Raw genomic sequence first — 14,784 nt, forward strand, 5'->3', positions numbered from 1 at the left:
AAATAACCTGCCTTTAGTATAGCTACCAGAATGACTTAAAAAGAAGATAATTTCTAGTTTTCCCATAAAATAGCCTACCTGCCAGCAGAAGATCCATTTAATGAATTTTGAAGATTTGGAATATTTGAACCTAGGGAAGGATTTGAGTTTCCCTGCTGAGAACTCCCATTGACTGGGCTCCCATTACCTTTCAAAATACCAGTACACTTCCAATTGTCCATATAATTAGCTGAAAGGAAAACAGCCAAATACATTAACATGATTAATACCTATACACAAGGGCACAAACCTGTGCTCATATCCTTAAACTACAGTTAAAGAAACAAGAGAGAATCCATGGACTACATTTCTTTCAGGATAAACATTAAAGATGTTTGAAAAATGAAATACATGTTATTTCAGTTTTAATAATATTTTTAAGTTTTCAAAGAATTCTTAATACTAATTTAAAAACATAAAGCTTTCATCACCCACTTCCCTTCCTTACAAGATAAGTATTAGCAGAGAGAATTCCCTAAGCTACCACATTATGAAGCTAACATCAACATAAAATCTTTGTCTCCATTATGATGAATTTCACTTACACATATATGTAAGGTAATGGAATTGTCTTCTTGGTTATGCAAGTAAAAGTTATGTGGGTACCTAATGTCTTCTGAGACAGATGTAAGTAACAAAACCTTTGGTATTTGAGTGGCTTATTGAATGCAAAATTGGCCAATGAAGAAAATGAACCCAAGAAACCCAAGTTCAGGAGCCTGCTGGGGTGCACAGCTGGGTGGTCCTGACTACGGCCCAGAGGCAGACAAGGAGAGCAAAGCCCTTGAAATCAAATTACAATGAGGAAAGGAAGGTCTGAGCTGATTCTCTCAAAGCCTAAAACTGAACATAGGCCCTCAAAGCTTAGCCAGACTGCACTTTGAGAAACAGTAACTGCTCAGGATAAATGAACAAAGACAGCTATAATTTTGAGTACTAAGTATGGGACACCACCCATTATGGTGGTATGTAAATCAGGGACATCTCTGCCCAGCGGATAAGCAACCATGGAAAAGAGCAGAACAAAGCTACAGAGACTGCAGTCAGCGTCAACTGACCAGACCAAGTTCCCTCTCAGTTTGGCACTTGTAAGAAGCTGTTAGAATCAGGGGCCCAAGGTTCTTAAACTTTTGGGTGTTGTAGAGGAAGTAGGGAAAATACTGAATTTTCTCCTACTAAAGGACTGTTTATCTAAAGCAATTATTTAATGAGATGATTGTAGTTCTATCCTGAGTTTGTAAAGCAGTCAAACAGGTTACATATATGACAAACAGTATCTTTTTATTGGAGATATTACATATTCTATGATATTTACTCTAGTTTTAAAAATGTTCTTTCTGTTCCACATAGAAATTTAAAAAACAATTCATCATTAACTGCTATGAACTAGGTAAACCGATTAAAAATAGCAAATTATATAACATACTAATTTAAAAGTAGCTGTAGAAGATAACTTTTTTCAAAATATATCAAAGTTCCCATTTTGAAGCAGAAATAAAAAGCAGCAATTATCCCTTCACTGAAATCTTACCTTTCCACAATCTTACACAGCCATCATCTCCTGAAGATGCTAGCACTGTTCCTGTTATATTCCAACTCACTCGCCAGACCTGGGAATTATGATTATCAAATTGAGCCACGATATGGATTTCAAATTTTGTTGGCCCACCAGAGGAAGTAAGTTCTTTCCTGTTAATAAAAAAATATTTCTGAGAAATTCTGAGAAAAGTTTTCAAAAAGTGTGTGTATATATATAGTGTTCTAAATAAAAATTACAAATGGTCTCACATATTTACCACATTATTTTATAATAATGTGCACATTTGTATCCCCCCCACCCCTTGGCCCTTGGGCTGGGCCAATGTCATTTTCATTTGACTTCCCAGGACCTGGAGTGATCCCAGCACACAGAAATGATATTCAGTGACTGTTTCATGGAAGAAAGAAACAACAAAAGTGATTTTATTTCCCCAATGTTGAAAAATAAAATTGATAATTAATTTTCAAAGGAAAGAACAGAAGAATGGAAAGAAGGGGGGAAAAAAGAAGAAAAAGAGCTAAAACTCACAATTTAAAATTAATGGTAAATATTTCTTCACAAGAATATCTCAATGCTAATTTAGTTTTCCCTAAGTAGACTACCACTTCTCATTCATTTAAAAATATACACAGTACCAATTATATTCAGAGAATCCAATTCACTGTTAGTATCAGCCTAAATAAAACACAACTAAGACTGGGCACAGTGGCTCATGCCTGTAATCCTAGCACTCTGGGAGGCCCAGGCGGGAAGACTGCTTGAGCTCAGGAGTTTGAGACCAGCCTGAGCAAAAGCAAGACCTATCTCTACAAAAAATTAAAAAAATAGCTGGGTGTGGTGGCACATGCCTGTAGTTCCAGCTACGCAGGAGGCTGAGGCAGGAGGATCACTCAAGCCCTTTAGTTTGAAGTTGCAGTGAGCTATGACCATGACACTGCACTCTAGCCAGGGTGACAGAGAGACACTCTGTCTCAAGAAAGAAACAAAACAAAAAACACGATTAATATAAATCTCCTCTTTATTCGATTCCCATCCCAAAAAGTCATTTTACACATAAAATGTTCAATAAAGAATCCATTCTTGGGCCAGGCACAGTGGTTCACACCTGTAATCTTAGCACTCTGGGAGGTCGAGGTGGGAGGTTCACTTGAGGCCAGAAATTTGAGACCTCGTTTCTACAAAAAATTGTAAAAAATTAACCAGGCATGGTGACATGCACCTCTAGTCCTAGTTACTCAGGAGGCAGGAGGATCACTTGAGCCCAGGAATCTGAGGTTGCAGTAGCTATGATGACACCACTATAACAGAGCAAGAACAAAAACAAGGGAATCCATTCTTTGGTTAATAGTTACCTCTACTCTCTCCTCCACAAATAATCAGGAGGCAAGAGTATTTTCAAATTTGTAACTATTTCTAAAACTCACCTCACAGGCTTTAATGTAAAAATTCTCACGTCTTTGGTTGCTATCGCTAGAATATGGAAAGATCTTCCCAAATTTGGAGCAAATGCAATATCATGTACAGGATCAGTGACTGTCATAAGAGTTTCAGCTTTTGCGTATTTCCTAATGAAAAAACAATTTACATTAAAAACTTTAGAAATAAAATTAGTAAATGTCCACACATCACTTGCACCTAAATTTTTTCATACCGTTCACAATCAAGTTGTGCTTACCACTGTACTGGGCTAAACAGTGGCCATCAAAAGAATATGTCCAAGTCTTGACCCCCATAACCTGTCAATGTGACCCTAATCATTAGAAAAGGAGTTTTGCAGATCTAATTAAGAATCTCAGGATGAGATCTCATCCTGAGATTCTTAATTAGATCGGGATTTAGGGTGGGTCCTAAATCCAATGTCCAGTATCCTCACAAAAGACAGAAGAGGAAAAACACAAAGACACAGAGAAGAAGGCCACGTAAACAGAGGCAGAGGCTTGAGTGACACTGCCCCATAGCAAGGAACTCCTAGAGCCCCCAGATGCTGCAAGAGGCAAGGACAGATTTCAGAGGAAGCACGGCCCCACTACCACCCTGACTTCGGATTCCTGGCCTCTGGAACTGTAATTGAGCAAATTTCTGTTGTGTTAAGCCATCCAGTTTGTGGTAATTTGTTGTGGCAGCCCTAGAAAACTAATATAGAATAAAGGATAATGATCAGAGTTTTCGACTAGGTTCTTCTATGTCTTCCACTAAATATCTTGGGCAGAACTGAAGCATCTAACATGCCTGTAGGAGAGGGAGTGGAGAGATCTTCCCATCACTTCTTTCTACTGCCCTCCTCTAAAACAATGGTGTTTCTAGCATTCTGTTCTTGATCTTCTTTTCATCCTGAAGTTCTCTCCTTGACCTCTTCTCACCCTAAACAGTCACCCTAAGCAATCTCATCTGCGTCCCTGCTTCTTCTGTGTGGTCTGCAGCAGCCTGGGAGCTTCTCAGAAATGCAGACTCTCAGTCCCCACCTGATGCCTACAGAATTGGAACATGCATTTTAACAAGATCCCCAGATGGCTCACACGGACATTAACATTTCTACACCCATGATTTCACTACCTGCAAATCAGTAATTTCTAAATCTATCACCTCCACCCAGTCCACTCCCTTCTGCCAAAGGCCAGACATAGGAGGGGTAGCTAAGAGCACACATACACACTGCTGTCAGAATGTACTTAAATCCAGGCCAAATCCATCACTGGCTGTAACCCGACCTTCAGTAAGTTGTTCTCTGTAAAGTGGGAATAACAGCAGTAACGTGGCAGACAGAGTCTCGCCCGGTGGTCATGTCCTTGTGGAGGCTCCTCCCCGTGAGTGTGAATGGGACCCACAGCTTGTTTTTTAATAGAGGTGGGAATGTGGCAAAGGTGGGAGGATGACACTTGTGCAATCACAGTACACAAGTTTTCGGTGCTGGCCTTATGAGAAGCTCTTCTGGTACAGGCCTTGATGCAGCAGCTGCCACGCTGTGAGCCACCGCAGGAGAGAGGCCGGTGGCAGGAACACACAAGTGCTGCCAACAACCAGTGAGCCCCACTCTGGCCTGACTCTTAATCCACAGAAACAGAGATAATACATGTGTGCTGGTTAAGCCCCTAAGTTTGTGATAGTATCATTAGGTAGCAAGAGATAACTAATCTTAGCTATTGTATCTAGATATTCCCAAAAGTACCTCAAACCAACTAAGTCCGAAGCAAATTGTCTCTCCTTTCATGTTCACTCCTCTTCAGGCAGTCCCCATCTCATGAATGGCACTACTGTCAGCCAAGTCAGACACCCAGACTCACCCAACCTACAACTAGAGCCTCAGTCACGTCAACTCCACCTCCTAGACAAGCCTTCTTAGTCCTCTCTTGTTCATCCCATGGCCTTCTGCATTAATTCCCGAGTTCCCTGCTCCCAGCCTCACTTCCACATAGCAGCCACAGTCATCTTTGTAAAAGGTAAATATAACCTCTTAACTCTACTGGACCCTCCAATGTCCAAATGCTGATAGAATGGAGACCAGGGGTGGCAGCAAGCAGCACTTTCCAAAATCCGCCTGGCCTGCCTCTCCTCTGCCCTAGCCTCCCAACCTAAGGCCTCCCCAGGCTGAATCACTCTCCACCTTTGCTCCTGCTTGCTCTCTGTCTGCAGAATACCCTCCATCTTTCAAGCCTGATGTGCAGACATCAACTCCTGCCCAAAACTTCTCCCAGCCCTGTCAGGCAGAAGTGACCTTTCTACTCTATTGTGCATGGCACATGCTACTATCATAGTATCTATAGCAGTTTACTGTACTGATCCATATCCTAGATGCTGTGAGCTCCTTATGTACAGGACTGTATTATATTCATGTTTTTATCTTCCTACTCATAAGTACTTACCCTACTCATAAGGTGGTTGTTACGATTCAAATTTCATAATATATATGAAATTGCCCTGTAACCTATATAAATGCATGGCGCTTGTAGTATCACTATCAAGTCCAGATCTTATTATTAACATTTTCACTCACAAATAAAAAGTGAATATATCCAATAACGAATTTGGCAAATGGTTTCTGTGTACTAAATGGTGATACTACTTATAAAAACAGGCATAAACTAGATGCTACGTAGTCCTCTATCACATACCTTCCTCATAAACACATTGAATCTAAATAAGAACTTTCAAACAACTTTTACCTCAAAAGAATCAGCACCAAGAAATCCAAAAAGTGCTGAATTCAAAAGGTCTGATTAGATCCTAAATCAACCCCCCCAACACTCACATACAGACACTGTTGCCCACCCAACACCCGTTCCCCCTCATTTTAGATGCTGAAAATCCCAGACACTTGCCATCTGACTAGCTTACAGCTAAAGCACAGTGGGATGACCCAATTCTGGCCAGCAGGATCTGATGAGAAGCCAAGATACTTCTAGAAAAGGTTTTGATCTCCCTGACATAAAAAGACACAAGACAGGAAGTACCTTTCTTTACATCTGCATGTAAAACCTGAAACTGCTACAGTCTCTCCTGTAATCGTAAGAGGGAGCTGTCACCAGCGTAAGTCCTTGATGTCATCATTGAGCAACTGAGTATCTTAACTAACCCCAGAACTGCTCTACCCCGAGGCCCTCGTTACCTGAGATAATACACAGGACCCAGCCCCTAACCTAGATTTAATCTGCTGGGAAATTCATGCAACTTCAGATTACTTTTAACACTGGATTATTTTAAGCATCTAGGTAATTTCTATTTGCCTGTATTTTCTTTCAGAACTAACTACAAGTTCTTTATCCTTTTAATCAAATCTTATTTATGAAATACTTTTTATTTTCCTATGTTTTAGAAGTGGTCCACCTTGCAAGTTTTGGATTTATGACTCCACCCATATTCATTCTGCTCAGCTAAGGTTGAAAAGTACTTCAACATCACTAACTCTTCATAAAGCCTCTACAAAATGTACTATTAATATGGTTCATAGCTTTGATAACTTAAGAGGCTATGAAATAGAGTTCTAGAAGGTTCCTATATTCTAGAACTATGTAGCCAATACAGCAGCCGCTAGCCGTATGTGCCTATTTAAATTTGATAAAAATTAACAAATTCAGTTTCTCAGTTCCATTAGTCACATTTCAAGTTTCAATAGTTACATGAAGCTAATGCCCACTGCATTAGATGGCACAGATGTAGACCATTTCCCATCATTGCAGAAAGTTCTATTGAACAGCACTGTTGTAGATAGAGCCTCTCTGAAGAAATCGAGAATCTAGGAAGACAGAAGGTGTAAGAACCCCTTGGCAACCTAAGTGGTAACATTCAGAACTACAGAGCGCATGGGAATGAGAATAGTTCCTCTCCTCTGCTTCTTGCCCTGCCCAGTATCTCACCACTAGACCAGAGAATTTTGTCTAGCACCTACAAAGCCCACCTGATCACCTGACAGGTATTCTTTTCTGCCATAAGACTGAGCAGTACACCTCTGACACAGTGCTTTTGGCTCTCAGAGAATTTTGCAGATACCTGTATCTCAACATGACCAAAATTAATTTACCTTCATATGCTGCCACACTCTACCCAAACCCACCGTTTCCAGAGTTCCTTATCTCAAACAATTACACACTATTCACTGAACTATTAAGCCAGAAGCTTGGAAATCATCTAGCCACCTTCCCCCTTCTTCCTTACCTCCCACATCCAATCAATCACCAGATCCTATTAATATCACTTCTTAAATTATTTTCAAATTGTCACTTCTCTCCATCCCCACTGCCACTACCCTATTCCAAAGCCACTATGATCTTCTCACCTGGACTGTCATAACAGCATCCTTGACCTGAATCCACCCACTTCCTCTCCAAAATACTTTCCACACCTCTTTAAGAGTCAAATCATCTTACCTTTTAGTCCCCATTCACATTACTCATAAGATAAAATCAAAACGATGGACACTATGTCTTGCAGATGAGTCTTGCCTATTTCTCACCACACTCCCTTTTGCCAAGTATGTTCCAACCACAGTATCAGTAAGTTACCTGTTTCTTGTTCATGGGCCTTACCACATGCATTTCTCTCCACTTGGAGTGCTTCTGCCCCTTTGTCTAACTTCTATAGGTCTTCTAGGTGAACCTTCCTGGCCCTCAAACTAGATTAGTTTCCCAAGGTGTAAACTCTTTAGCACCCTGATTTTCCCAGTTCATAACATCCATCACCCTCTTTTACTATTATTTTGTATTCCCTGCAAGATGGTATATACTGGGAGATCAATTACCTTCCCCTCTTTACCATTCCACCCTACATTATCAGAGCTGTGGCATTATCACAGAAAATTGGTAGATATGTAATGAATGATGCATAATTCACTTTAGGAATGAAACAGAAACATTTTTAAAAATTAAATGCAATTCTGAACAGTAATTAAAATCAAAGCAGTACTGACCTGGTGTTTTCATTATATTCAAAAATCTGAACCTTGGCCATTGTATTCGGACTACTGTCATCACTTCCTACAGCTATCATGGGAGAATGAGCCCGAGAGCTAGAAATGGAGAGTAGGAAACATTTTATATAACAATGAAATTCATACACATTTAATTCAGTGAACTAAAAAACTGGAGTCAAGACAACGTACAAGTCAGCCTGTCCCTCCTTGTGACATCCAGATCTCTGCCACACATCTGACACGGCCACATTCTGCAAGCATGTGCTTGAGAATGTTACTCACAAGAACTGAGGACACCATCCTTCTGGACTGTTTCTAAACCATGTATTCTTATGGCTTAGATAGAAAGGATCTCTTTTCCCAAACGAAAAGGTTTTAAGCATTCGATAGATTAAAAAAGATACCTGAGAGGCCTCAGCAATTTTTCCTCCTGAAAAATTTAGTCATTAACTATGAAATGAAAAGTAACCCTATTGTGACCAACTCCATGACAGAAAGGTTTTAAGTGCTTTGTACAAAAAAAAAAGAAACAGAGAGAAAAAGGAAAGTAGGAGAGACAACAAGATGCCCACATCATTCATTCTGGACTCTGTTGTGGTCAACCTCACTTTGAAAAAGGCAAAAGATAAGCAATAAAAGGATGGCTTTACTGAAGTGAAATGTAAGGTAAATGACTTTTTTCCTTTCTATGCCTCATCACCTAAATATCGTATTCCTTTGCCTCCCTCTTCCAGATTAAGTAGTATCTCTGTGAACCTGGCACCCTTACTTATACTTTGACCTCAGTATAGTGATCTACTGACTTCTTAAAGCAGGAAACAAAATATGGTGATTAAAAAAAAGTTTTGGCCGGGCACAGTGGCTCATGCCAATAATCCTAGCACTCTGGAGGCCAAGGCGGGTGGATCATTTGAGCTCAGGAGTTCGAGACCAGCCTGAGCAAGAGTGAGACCCCGTCTCTACTAAAAATAGAAAGAAATTGTATGGACAACTAAAAATACATATAGAAAAAATTAGCAGGGCATGGTGGTGCATGCCTGTAATCCCAGCTACTCGGGAGGCTGAGGCAGGAGGATTGCTTGAGCCAAGGAGTTTGAGGTTGCTGTTAGCTAGGCTGACGCCACGGCACTCTAGCCTGGGCAACAGAATGAGACTCTGTCTCAAAAAAAGAATAGTTTTACTTCTTTATTACTAAAGCTTTAATACTAAAGCTTCAGGTAATTTTACCAAATTTCTAATCAATTACCAGGTAAACTGCAAAGTGCTATACTAATAAAAGACAATTGCCAATTATTTATAATAGTTGTTCGAATAGATGTAAATTCCACATTAGTTTCTATATTTCACAAACTTTCTTTTTTCTGTTATACAAATGTAAGTTTTGATTTTATAGTAATAATTTGAATGAGGACCAAAAGTATATAGTAACATTCAAAAATTCCAAAAAATAAAATTTTTAAAATATTTTAAATCAAATTATGAAATATCCAGATAGCAACCTGAATTAAGAATTACTTCATGGCCGGGCGCGGTGGCTCACGCCTGTAATCCTAGCACTCTGGGAGGCCGTGGTGGGCGGATCGTTTGAGCTCAGGAGTTCGAGACCAGCCTGAGCAAGAGCGAGACCCCATCTCTACTAAAAATAGAAAGAAATTATATGGACAGCTAAAAATATATATAGAAAAAATTAGCCGGGCATGGTGGTGCATGCCTGTAGTCCCAGCTACTCGGGAGGCTGAGACAGGAGGATCGCTTAAGCCCAGGAGTTTGAGGTTGCTGTGAGCTAGGCTGACGCCACGGCACTCACTCTAGCCTGGGCAACAGAGTGAGACTCTGTCTCAAAAAAAAAAAAAAAAAAAAAAGAATTACTTCATGCCAGGCGCAGTGGCTCACGCCTGTAATCCTAGCACTCTGGGAGGCCGAGGCGGGTGGATGGTTTGAGCTCAGGAGTTCCAGACCAGCCTGAGCAAGAGCCAGACCTCGTCTCTACTAAAAATAGAAAGAAATGATTTGGACAGCTAAAAATATATATAGAAAAATTAGCCGGGCATGGTGGCGCATGCCTGTTGTCCCAGCTACTCGGAAGGCTGAAGCAGGAGGATCGCTTGAGCCCAGAGAGTTTGAGGTTGCTGTGAGCTAGGCTGACGCCACGGCACTCTAGCCCAGGCAATAGAGTGAGACTATGTCTCAAAAAAAAAAAAAAGAATGACTTCATTTGTATAACCAGAAATAAGAAGTTCACATTTAAGCCACTTTCTAAATATGATTCACAACTGAACAGTGAGAAAAACCATCCAGCTTGCTGGGAGTTAGCTACTCTCCCAGCAAGACAGGTTGCAAGGAAGGATCGTCGCAAGAGATTTGGAAATAATAGAAATAGAGAAATAATATAGGCAGAGAAATAAGTAAGACGGAGACAAAGTGCAGTTTAAAGTGATGAGGGAATGAGGAGGGGTCCTCCAGCATTCCCATGTGCTGTGAGGTCCCGAGTGAAATCCCACATCAGTATTTATTGTTACAGCAAATAGCTGTCCTTGGTTAAAGAATTATGTGTACAGTTCATTCTTTGAGGTTTCCAGGGGACCCTTACCTAATTCTGTCTACAAGAATAGACAGTTATAAAATTTTTCTAAGATAAACATGTGAAGCCCTAAGTTAGAAACAGACCTAGCTGAGCATACAAATTAAAGATAAAATATATAAAGTGAGAACACTGAGTCTGTGTACTAATCTACTTCTTCTAAACACACAGACATGTGATCAGGACTGAAGCAGGAATAGCCTTGAAGTTTAGGATAGTTCCAGGTGCACATTAACTGCTGGGTAGGCATTTTAATCAACTTCTCCACCAAGGACCCAAACTGAACTTCTGCCTTGCAAAAAAGCTCAAAGGGATGGCAGGCAGCAAAGAAAAAAACGTTGCGTCCTCTGATGATGCCTCCATTGTTGGGAGCAGCTTCTATTCTATTCTATCACGTCCACAGATTCCTTCAAAGCAAAGCCCTAAAAACCCCTGAAATCTTTTCACGTCTCTTAGCCTATTTTCCCAACACCAGCTCTCTGACTGAGTAGTGTAGACAGGTCACCTGTATCTCCAGGTTCCAATGAAATGATGAAAGAATAATACCATGACAGTACTAGAAATCAAGAAAGCATGCCATCGGAAATCAAGAAATTTGGAAAATTTTCAGGAAGTCAGGAAGGAGGAGGAGATCAGACTGAGAAAGCAAATACAAAAGGAAAAAGAGTCCTTATCACCCTAAGTAAGTAGTAAATGCAAGAAGCTCCAACCTCCAATTAGTAAATGTAAAGAATAGAAGTCAAGGAGCAATCATGAAGTGGTTAGGTTAGAAAATGTCCAAGGAAGGGTCTTTCTTAGTGAAATGATCAGAATAAGAAAACGGAGAGAAAGAGATAAGAAATTCAATAAAGCAGTACTCCAAAATAGGCAGGAAAAGGGACAAGGAAGAACAAAACACATTAAAGTGCTCTTGGAATCAATTTAGGCAAGAAAAAAAATTAAAAAAAATAAAGTGCTCAATTCCCAAAGTAACATCCTTACTTTGGCAATTTGGGGATATGCCAGTCTGCCAGCTTGCTCTTGGTCCACATGCTACAAGGAAGCCTTCTGCCAACCCATTCCACCTACTTAGATAAAACTCAGTCAGCCTCCCTAGTTGAGAGTGAGCTGTTAAAACAATGGAGCACCAGACAGGAGAAAAATGTCATACCAGTTTTTTCCACTAGCCATAACAGTCCCTTGCTCATAAACATAGATAATCAAAGACTAGCAGGCACTTAAAGAAAACAAGGGGCATAGAAGACAAAGACCAAGGCATACAGGAAGAACTGATTTTTGAGAAAACAGATATGCCGATCCTCATTATTTAGAGATTCTGTATTTGTAAATTGGCAAAAATTTATTTGTGACCATAAAATCCAATACTCCCAGGCTTTCATGGTCATTCATCAACACGAGTAGAGCATCTCTGCAAAAAAAAAAACAGAGTTGCTTGATGCACACACTCCCAGCTGGGGTAAGAGAGTACACTCTGCCTTTTCCTTCAGCTCCCATACCTGAGTGTTCTTCTCGCAGTCTAATTACTGTCATGTTTTTCACATTTTTGCATTTTTGGTGATTTCACAGTCTGAAATGGCCCCATGTGTGGTGCTGAAGTGCCACTATGTGACTGTGATGTGCCTCACAGAGAAAATACATGTATTCAAAAAGCTTCATTCAGGCCTGAGTAATAGTGCTAATGGCTGTGAGTTCAATGTTAATGAATTAACAATATACACTAAATATTTGCCTTTAAACAGAAACACACACACAAGAATGTTATAAATGCTGTGATCAACCTAACCCTGTATTTCCCCTAGGAGCAATTTGGTATTCACTATTGGCTAATTCAGAGTTCATGGCAACTTTATAAAACATGCCTACTGCAAATAATGAGATCTGACTATAATTTAGGGGGAAAATGCAAATTATAAAAAATTTTAATTAGGAACCTCAGGGAAATATTGTACCCATGTGACAAAAACTGACTGGTATTTTTAAAAAATAATCAGAGAAAAAACAAAGTCTTAGCAATTAAAAATGATTGCCATCGGCTGGGTGCAGTGGCTCACGCCTATAATCCCAGCACTCTCGGAGGCTGAGGCAGGTGGATCGCTTGAGGTCAGGAGTTCGAGACCAGCCTGAGCAAGAGAGAGACCCCTGTCTCTACTAAAAATAGAAAGAAATTATATGGAAAACTAAAAATATACTAGAAAAAATTAGCCGGGCATAGTGGCTCATGCCTGTAGTCCCAGCTACTCGGGAGGCTGAGGCAGGAGGATCGCTTAAGCCGAGGAGTTTGAGGTTGCTGTGAGCTAGGCTGACGCCACAGCACTCACTCTAGTCCAGGCAATAAAGCGACACTCTGTCTCAAAAAAAAAGAAAAAAAAAAAATGATTGCCATTTCACCTAAAAATTCAACGATGGGATAAAATGTACACCTGAGAACAAACTCAAGATCTGGAAAACAGTGTAGTAAATCTTCAATTTTAACAAAATGGAGAATACATCCAGGAATAATAAAATATGAGTCCCAGAAAGAACATAGACAACAGAAGAAAAAGAAATTATCAAAGAGTCATAAAATATTCCCAATTGGAGACAAGAAAATTCATTTTGAAAGGGACCACTAAGTATTAAGCAGAACTAATCAAAAAAGATCAAAACCTAATAGTACACGTCCAGATTTGTTTCAAAATAACCCAGGTTTAGAGTTGTTGTTGTTTTTTTTTTTTTTTTTTTTTTAGAGAAGGGGAATGAGGAAAAGTATACCTAGATAAAACATGAGAAGCTCTGAGTTACTGCAGCTGGGTGATGGATATGTGAGGGTCTGTTCATTGTACTTCCGTCACTTACTTTTGGTGAGTCTGAAATTTTCCCTAATTAGAAAAAAACAAAACAAAAAACCTAGAATTCGGCCGGGCACGGTGGCTCGCGCCTGTAATCCTAGCACTCTGGGAGGCCGAGGTGGGCGGATTGTTTGAGCTCAGGAGTTCGAGACCAGCCAGAGCAAGAGCGAGACCCCATCTCTACTAAAAATAGAAAGAAATTATATGGACAGCTAAAAATATATATATAAAAAATTAGCCGGGCATGGTGGCGCATGCCTGTAGTCCCAGCTACTCGGGAGGCTGAGACAGGAGGATCGCCTGAGCTCAGGAGTTTGAGGTTGCTGTGAGCTAGGCTGACGCCACGGCACTCACTCTAGCCTGGGCAACAGAGTGAGACTCTGTCTCAAAAAAAAAAAAAAACAAACAAACCTAGAATTCTACTACTTCAAACCATATCAAGCAATTCCAGGAGGTTCAATAACCTATATGTGAAAGGCAAAACCAAAAACCTTTCAGAATATACCTGACAACCTCAAGGTGGGGATAAATTGCTCAAATAAAACACGAAAAGCACTTTAACAATAAAAGAAGACTGGTAAGTGTGGCTAAATTAAAATTCATTTCTACTAACTACCGAAAGCCATGATAAAACCTGTCAAAATGACACACCATAAACTAGGAGAATATACTTGCAACAGAGCTCAAATAAGACAAAATCCTAAAAACTTCCAGAAAGTACAAGCTATCTACAAAAGAACCAGCATCAGACTGACCTCAGGCTTCTCAGTAACAAAACCTAAAATTAAAAAGGCAGGAGAACAGTATCCTTGAAGTTCTCACATTGAAAACTCTAAAACTAGCCAAGCTATTAATTAAGCATGGGATAAAATTAAGACATTATCAACTATACTAGAATTCAAAGAGTATGCCATCCACCCCATTTAGACAAAAATTAAGTATGCCACCAAAATGAAAAAACATCTAAAGACAACATGTGACAGAAAAATTGTGACAGCAGTAAAAGAATCATGAAAAACAGAGAATCTGTCAGAAGATAACACCAGATTATTCTGCATGAACAAAGTTTTCATGAAATAGATATTTGTATCTATTTCAATATTTACATAATCTAATATTACAAATCTAGCTGCCACTTAATTTTTAGAATCAACCTGTAGTCAAAAGACAAAATACTCATATATGTATTAAATGTTTACAAAATGTAAATATAAATATCATATAAGCTTGCCAGCTTATAAGCAATATAACAAGAATTAAGCAATGGAAGGGGCAATATGAGGAAAAAGCAAAATAAGCTAATATCCTCATTTTTAAGAGGAGTGTCAATAAATCAGTAAGTGAAACTATAAATGTATTATTTGAAATTAAGATGATTACCAACAAAACTAAA

General features: G+C 39.6%; 1 protein-coding gene across 3 annotated transcripts in view; it reads right to left on the minus strand.

The window, feature by feature from the left end:
- LOC138383493 (nucleoporin SEH1) overlaps nucleotides 1–14,784 on the minus strand; it is a 150,072-nt gene that overhangs the window by 121,901 nt on the left and 13,387 nt on the right. For all 3 annotated transcript variants that reach the window (XM_069468555.1, XM_069468557.1, XM_069468556.1), the window contains exons 5-8: nucleotides 7,980–8,078; nucleotides 3,004–3,144; nucleotides 1,571–1,728; nucleotides 79–229 (exon numbers count right to left, since the gene is read on the minus strand). In XM_069468555.1, the coding sequence (XP_069324656.1) occupies nucleotides 79–229; nucleotides 1,571–1,728; nucleotides 3,004–3,144; nucleotides 7,980–8,078 (549 nt within the window). The remainder of the gene's footprint in view (nucleotides 1–78; nucleotides 230–1,570; nucleotides 1,729–3,003; nucleotides 3,145–7,979; nucleotides 8,079–14,784) is intronic.

The sequence above is a fragment of the Eulemur rufifrons genome, chromosome 5, assembly GCF_041146395.1.
Source record: "Eulemur rufifrons isolate Redbay chromosome 5, OSU_ERuf_1, whole genome shotgun sequence".
NCBI classification, from domain to species: Eukaryota; Metazoa; Chordata; class Mammalia; order Primates; family Lemuridae; genus Eulemur; species Eulemur rufifrons.